General features: G+C 34.2%; 1 protein-coding gene across 2 annotated transcripts in view; it reads left to right on the plus strand.

The window, feature by feature from the left end:
- The first annotated feature begins 486 nt into the window (after window positions 1-486).
- Window positions 487-8,431, plus strand: part of LOC103507438 (protein held out wings-like) — a 22,246-nt gene continuing 14,301 nt past the window's right edge. Inside the window, exons 1-3 of one of the 2 annotated variants that reach the window (XM_026822258.1) lie at window positions 495-814; window positions 1,163-1,486; window positions 3,703-3,789. In XM_026822258.1, the coding sequence (XP_026678059.1) occupies window positions 568-814; window positions 1,163-1,486; window positions 3,703-3,746 (615 nt within the window). In that variant the 5' untranslated portion in view covers window positions 495-567 and the 3' untranslated portion in view covers window positions 3,747-3,789. Of the gene's footprint in view, window positions 815-1,162; window positions 1,487-3,702; window positions 3,790-8,431 lie in introns of those variants that run through there. The other variant, XM_008471912.3, reaches the window with a different exon arrangement.

The following is an 8,431-nucleotide window of genomic DNA, read 5'->3' on the forward strand; positions in this document are numbered from 1 at the left end:
CAATTAGAACAAATCAGTAGAAATGGAATTATCACTTTTGAATGTTTGATGTTTGTAAGTACGTTCAGCAATAAACCAAAAGAGTGAGAAAGCTCTTGTGTTATCCCTGGAGAGATTTTTTCTCTTTATTTTTTAATCTATACCCGACTAGAAATACTCACTGTTATGCACCTAGATGCTTTATTTCTCAAGGGTGATCGTAACACCTGAAGAAGTCAACAAAATCAGTATTTAAAGAACCCTGGCTTTCGTAAGAAGTCTAGGGCTCTTCTAGATAACTAAAGAGAATGTTGCCAGCCTAGATAGCTTGTTTGGTAGCGCGTCTGTCTTGTGAGCGCTAGGCAGCGGGTTTGATTTCCCCCGGGGCGTATTTTATCCTGAACGTGAACGGATAAAATATATATAAAAAAAAGTCGATGAGATCCAATTCAAACAGACCCGATTTATTCTAATATCTAATTTCTACTTAAAATGTTGTTATTGTTTCATATTTTATCGACATTGAAACTTGATTTATTGAAATGAAAATGATAACGAGTTTCATTTTGGGGTAGATGGGTTGGTTTTATGGAACAACAGACATGTTTCGCCCAATGGACATCATCAGTGTATAAAATATCATTTTCATTTCAATATTTCATGGAACTTGACAATGTTACTGAGTCCTCCATGAAGATATTGAACGTTGAGTTTTCATCTGTTAATCCACAGCAAGCAGAAGGCGAAGATGAGCTGAAGAAAAGACAACTCATGGAGCTTGCCATCATCAATGGCACCTACCGGGACAACAACGCCAAAGTATTAGCAGCAGCAGGTGAGAAGACAAATCTCCAGGATTTCTATTCCTATAGAAAGCAGAAAAGACCCTGTTTATTATTATTAATCCCGTATTTTACTTTCTTAACATTACAATTTGAGCAATGGAAATGTGTCAGATGCTCACTATTGGCAAAAAATTGCACTCATATATATTTTGACTTCAAACCCGGCATTTATGAGTTATTTCATTGAAAAAAAAAGCTGTAAAGTACCTTTTTTAAGTGTATTCGTTTCGATTTCATTCAGCTCTGTGAAGTACTGGAGTAGGTATTAAAATACTGTGATCATGAAATTTCTCCAGTCCATATTCTAATGTTGTTTCCCTCCTCCGTTTCGTTTTCAGCGGCCTGTGACGAGGAATGGCGGCGGATGGCCGTCGCAGCCGCGCAGGAAACCCAACGCCTCCTCTCCCCAGGCATGCCCGGCATGGCCACGCAGCTGCGCACGCCCACAGCCACCCCCCTCGGCGCGCCACTCATACTCAGCCCGCGTATCCCTGCCATACCTACCTCAGCCGCGTCTCTACTGAACGGCTCACCGGGGGGACAACTCATGAACCCGGCGGACGCGCATCAGCTCATCTACACCCCGTACGCTGACTATGCCAACTACGCTGCGCTCACAGGATCTCCCCTACTGACAGAGTACGCCAGCGCGGACCATTCCGGTGGGTTATATGTTCGTTAAATCTCCTTCTTACTATCCTTGGGATGGATTTCACCAATGTGTTTTCAGTCCCTAGGAGGCTTGTGAAGCTAACAGCCTGTTAAGTTCCATTTGATTTGAATAGGCTTAACATGGCTGTTAAGCTCACAGGCTGTTAGTGGCTAAAAAGAAGCTTGTTGAACAAACCACGTTGAAAATCAATTAGAACAAATCAGTAGAAATGGAATTATCACTTTTGAATGTTTGAAGTTTGTAAGTACGTTCAGCAATAAACCAAAAGAGTGAGAAAGCTCTTGTGTTATCCCTGGAGAGATTTTTTCTCTTTATTTTTTAATCGCGGATTTATGAGTTGGGTATTAGATGTTGTTACATCGTAAAACACATGGATTGGGTATTCAATATATTGGATCTCCGATGGTGCGCAGTAATTATAAAATTATCTATTGACTTGCGTGATGGGCGAATCAGATAACTGGACGAGATGTCTTGAGTGCTGCGCAAAGTCATAAAGAACCATTTGCTGTCGTTAAGTCATGTAAAATTATTATTTTTTGTACCGACCATTGCCATGGGCAGTAATTGGCACTGGTTTAGGACTACTGGTTGTTTTTAAAATGTCCACTTGCTGCACGGCCAGAGAGTTGGTTTGGTGATTATTTCTTAATCGTTACGTGTTTGAGGAAATCACTTGAGTGTCTTGTTTTGACTTTGGCGTCAGATCAAAGTGATATAGCTTTGTGAGTGATCGAGTGTGGCATGGTTATATCGTTTATCGGGTTTAGCTATAGAACTGTATTGTTGAGCCTTTAATGTGTTCACTTCCATCCTGTAGTAGATGAGTTGCTATCGCTGGGGAATGGTAATGATCATTGGGTGTTAGGGACGAGATCGAGGTATCATAAATATAGCCGGCGCGCCGACAGGACATTTATATTCATGGCCCCAATCATTTTATTTTTCTTTAGCTTTGTGAGTGATCGAGTGTGGCATGGTTATATCGTTTATCGGGTTTAGCTATAGAACTGTATTGTTAAGCCTTTAATGTGTTCACTTCCATCCTGTAGTAGATGAGTTGCTATCGCTGGGGAATGGTAATGATCATTGAGTGTTAGGGACGAGATCGAGGTATCATAAATATAGCCGGCGCGCCGACAGGACATTTATATTCATGGCCCCAATCATTTTATTTTTCTAACACCTCGTACATTACGTATCGACGCATCCGACGTGTGAAAAGAGAAATCTTTGTGCTGCCTCAATATGGAATCAATTGGTTTGGACTTTGGAGTGTCGCGGCTAACAAATAGGAGGATCTCGGATAAATTATGAGCTTTGTGAATTCCAAGGTACCCAGCCGTTTATCGGAGACATGTGGGGTTTATTTATGCCTATCTAAGATCAATGTTTGTATTCAACTGATTGCTCTTAAATTAGAATTCGATATTAGAATGGGATAAGAAGAGCAATCGAAAGAGTTAGCTCCTTGTGTGGGAAACGTTCATTACGAGATGTTCACAGTTCTACATCTTAAACAGTCTGTCACTGATATCAAGATCCAAGGAGAACTTGAGAATTTCCATTTTCGACATTGTATGTAAGTTACAATACTCATCCAGTAGCTGTGACAAGTCATTATCTGTGTACTTTACTTATACTTTCATGTCAAAGCTTTGTGAATTCCAAGGTACCCAGCCGTGTATCGGGACATGGGGGTTTATTTATGCCTATCTAAGATCAATGTGTGTAATTGTGTATTCAACTGATTGCTCTTAAATTAGAATTCGATATTAGAATGGGATAAGAAGAGCAATCGAAAGAGTTAGCTCCTTGTGTGGGAAACGTTCGTTACGAGATGTTCACAGTTCTACATCTTAAACAGTCTGTCACTGATATCAAGATCCAAGGAGAACTTGAGAATTTCGATTTTCGCATTTTCGACATTGTATGTAAGTTACAATACTCATCCAGTAGCTGTGACAAGTCATTATCTGTGTACTTTACTTATACTTTCATGTCATCTCTTTCTATTACTGTTCAAAGTTAATTTCGTGTGAAGGCTATTTTCACATCGAATTTGAGTGAATCCTCTTTGCTTTTTAAATATTGTTCAATGCCTAGAGTTCTTACCAGTTTTGCCGTCACCAAGCTCAAGTCTGTGTGATATTCTTGTCAATGTTGTTGTTCAATGCTGATATTGTTTTCAATTCTCTCCTCCAGTTCATCACTATGAGGTCCATCCAGTCATTCAGTTCAAAGTCTAAATCCATTAAATAAACCAACTCAACAGATTCAGAAATCTTCCCGGAAATAAGCTTTACATCTTTGTGATTTTTTTTTTTTTTTTGTTTTTCATTGTCCATTTCAAAACTACACATCAATAGAACGCCTGATGGTTGGTAGTCAGAAGTGCATAGGCAAAGTTATTTCTCAATCCATCTTTCCGAAATGGAAACGAGTTCGATTTGATATTGGAATTAACAGAGCTTGTGCACATACTCTGGAAAGTGCAATATGTCCTGTGGCTTTACGCTTTAAGCACTTGTACGCTTTATGCCTACAAGAGACATTTTGAAATTGAATTGAGATATGTGGGTAATTAAATGTTTAATTACTTTGAGGGCATATTGCACATATGAAAGATGAAAGTGAAAAAATATTATTTTTTGTTTAGTAAATGTGTATTTTTATTTTTTTTTATGTATGGTTCAAATTTTCTTGTGTTTGTGTTGCCCAAATATTAATTGTATAGTATAGAGACTATTTTTATTTTACCATTTTATTATTGTTTAGTTCAAAATACAATTTGGCTATAGATAAAATTTCACATTGTTCTAGGTTATATTTATTGAAGTAGGTTATATCTAGCAAAAATAGGATTTAGGATAGTTTAGTCCGATTCGGGTGCATTAGTACATGATTCAGCACAGTTTTAGTTTGTTTTTTGGATATATGTATGCAAGTAGCATATTTTACTAGAAGTAAAGTTGCTGTCTTGCTGTTTACTTGTTTTATTGGATATTTAGGTAGTTGTATATTGAGATGATTGTTATTAGTGTTATAATTCCATTTAGATTTGTTGTACTTTGTTATTACAAGTTATGCGTTTTGGTTTGTTGAGTGTGATTCACTGAATTTTCATCTCAGATTGGCTTGATATAAATATCCGTTACTTTCGAATTATTCAAACAGTTTAAGATATGTCAGTTTCATGAACCTTTTGGGGATAAATATGTATTTAAAACAATGAACCTTGAAACCTTGGTAATTCTAATATTATCTGTAAGAAACTCTGCTACTCTAGGGATTATTTATTATTATTCTAGTTTGTTACGTATTTAAATTCGAGCCTACAGTATTGTTGTTATTATAATTAGGAATCCTGGAAGCACTTCTTGTTCAAAATGGTTAGAAAACTCGTTAGTTTGAATCCAATTTGGTTTATGGATCAACTAAAAAATTATTCGTGTCGATTACATCAGGAAAAGACATTTCCTCCTCGCGGAAAAGATAATGTGGTTTTGAGGGAGTATTACTTACTTTTGACCTTTCACCATCGTATAATTTGCCAAACATAATTTCATTATTCCATCAGGAAGGTCCTATTTTGAACAAGAGGAGTTTGGTTATCGCTAAAATTTGCGCCTGTGGAGTTTTTCAAAACTATTTTTGAAATGCCTAGGTAATTTTCTAGTTTCATTAAATTCTATATAAAATTGTAAATAATATTTAATTTAATTTTGAAATTTATTGAAAATACAAATATTTTTTCTATTATACATACATATTTATTATAAACACAAACTTAAATTTTTTATCCATAAATAAAATATTTTCTATTTGTTCTTCTTGAGAAATTTAAGTTTGTTATCAAATTTAAATCTTCAAACACAAAAAATCAAAATACATTTTATTAAAATTCTGATTTTTTAAAGAATCGTGTAATTTCTTTACAAAAGTTCTTAAGTAAATATATATATTTTACCTAGTCTATTAAATAAATAACTTAATAATATTGAAGTCCTTGAAACCAGTACCGTTACTTTTATAATGGTTCTTTCATTCTTTGGTAGCAAATGTAACTGATTTGCAATAAATGGGGCTACCTAATACCAATCAAGATCTAAAAAGCTGTAGATTTATTTATCAGTAATAACTAGTCATAATTTAGGTACAACCTTTTAATACTAATTTTAAAATAATTAATACTCACTAACGTCTTTCTTCTCGAAATATTGCTACTAAATACTTATAGATATACGTATATACGTACTTGTAATAATGTAATTTATAATAAATATAGTAATCAATATTAACTCAAAAATAACAAATATTCACAAATTAAACTTTATCCTCAATAACTCGTAAACAAAGGTGAATGGTCATAATATAATAATAAACTTAGTGCTCCCCCACTAAACTCATTTCCACACGGCCAGCAATTTGGCTGACTAACCTCACAGCGCTCTAATATTATTTGTTCTGTTTCGCCATCCATACATTCCTTGTTTTCTTAACAGCTAAGTCTGAGCCAAATAAAATTGCGCCAAAAATTCCAAAGTGACACCATTATTTTGAGGGGGGTGGGGTCAAACAGGTACTTGAAAAATTATTGTACCAGGTACCTATGAAATGAAGATCCCAGCTTAAAAACTGGGATCTTTATTTTGACAATCTAAAATTATTATTTTTCATTGCTTTCACAGAAATTCTCTGTGAATGTTAAGAGAACAAAGTGACTTGTATGGGAAATGTTATTGTGTTCTTTGTCTGGTCAGAAATGTTATTTTGGTGATGGGATTAGTCTGCGACTTTACCAATACTATTAGCTTTTTATACATACAAAAAAAAAAGTTATCAAATGTTATGTAGATTTTGATATCCGTAAATACGAAGGAAGTTAAATAATAATTAAAAAAAAAAAAAAATAAATAAACACCTATGAGCTGATAGTAATGGTGGTTATTAAGTTGAAAAAAAAAGATCCTTTTGTGCCATGCATTTTAGCTAATTTCTTTCCATAATCATTCTCTAGGAATGTGCAGTTAACATTCATAGGTACTCTAAAGTCTAAAACCTTTTGAGAATTTAGTCATAGGGTGTCCTCAAAAGATATCTGAAACTTGATGCCAATATAAATTTCAAGCAAATGACAGTTGCATATCCCAACATGTCCAGTTGAATTCTAAACGCTTTAAATATTCTGGGTACCTAATACTAATTTGCATGGCTCAATCCTATATTTATTACGTTATTCTCCCCCTACTAAAAGTCAATTTAATTATTGGGCCACAATGGATTTGATAATATTGTTCAAATTCTGCACACAACAGAAGCTAACTTGCAGTAGATTTCCATTGTAGATATTAAATCCTTAGTTAATAGCATAGATGCATTTTTTTGAATGAGTTCTCACTTACATCTTCTTTATTTGGTCATTTGCTACAAACTAGCTATGATGCCTTCAGCTTAACCTAACTTCATGTTTCCAATATAAAAAGCTTCATGAAAATTGTTCTATTTGTGGGTCTGAAATAGACATGAAACTTGTTTTCCACATTCAACCTGACTGATTTTGTGTCCCCTTGCACGTAACACTTTTCGTTTGTGGATGATGAAAGCTTAAAGAAGTTTAAATGGATGACTGCTTTTTCAGTTCTATCTTTTACATTTTTAGTTCATCCTTCACCTTAACATCCATCATCTACAAAACGAAGGTTTTATTCCCTGAAGAATAATTTTGACTTGTGGTCCATATACTTTTTATCTCTGTTGTTTACAAATCTAATTTTTAATATTTTCAAAGATATACATATTTGACAAAATGTACTAACACTCTTTTTTTTCTTTTCTTTTTCCCTTTGCAAAGGCTTGCGGAGAAATCTAACCTTCATCTCACCAGCACTCAGCCGGGATGCCATTCATATAATCTGCACACAACAGAAGCTAACTTGCAGTAGATTTCCATCGTAGATATTAAATCCTTAGTTAATAGCATAGATGCATTTTTTTGAATGAGTTCTCACTTACGTCTTCTTTATTTGATCATTTGCTACAAACTAGCTATGATGCCTTCAGCTTAACCTAACTTCATGTTTCCAATATAAAAAGCTTCATGAAAATTGTTCTATTTTACAATAATATATTTAGGACGAATTTAATATTTTTTGTACCTAAAAAATTATAAAGGAATGCAATGCAATAGTGCCTTATTAAAATAAAATAAATCATGTAAAAAAAACACGAGGGTGAGAAAGTAATAATAGCTCACACCAAAAGTAAAACTCGGTTTAGTGGGGAAAAACCTTGGGTAAGTTCACACTTGGTCCACATCAGAATTTTTATTTAGAAATTTCAAGTAATGACTATTGACAACACCATTCCTTTGTATGGATTTTTTTTTCTTCATCTAAAATATCAAAATCTGTCTGTACCATGCAGGCAAGTGTGCGCTTACCTAACAAGTAGGTACATAAATAAAAAAAGTAATAAGTTAGAGGTGCTAAGCTTTTAAAACAAGTTATCTCTTAAGACACATGGATACCTGTAGAAACAAAAATAGAAGCACCAGGATTGTAGCTACATTGAAAAGCAATTGAAACAACGTAAAGTGTACATAGAAAATCAGCTGATTGCTAGTGGATAATTTTTTTTTGCGTGAAGTAATTAACCATCATTGTTCGTAGCTACTTTCCTGTACTGCTAGACAAAACAATAAAATATGACTAGAATAGAAAAAATAATAGGCTTTGGCTTATTGATCAACAATTTTATAAAATTTGTTACTTGGCAGAAAAACGTCAATATTTTGTGTACCTTTTAAAACTAAAGCTTTTCTTTTGTTGATCGTGGGTAACAATGTGCGGACGAAATCTACCGAGTTTTGTAATCTTTCTCTGCGGGCTCGTCGTCAAAAAAAAAAAAAAAAAAAAAAAAAAAAAAAAAAACT

The sequence above is a fragment of the Diaphorina citri genome, unplaced genomic scaffold (assembly GCF_000475195.1).
Source record: "Diaphorina citri unplaced genomic scaffold, Diaci psyllid genome assembly version 1.1 scaffold15, whole genome shotgun sequence".
Taxonomy (NCBI): domain Eukaryota; kingdom Metazoa; phylum Arthropoda; class Insecta; order Hemiptera; family Psyllidae; genus Diaphorina; species Diaphorina citri.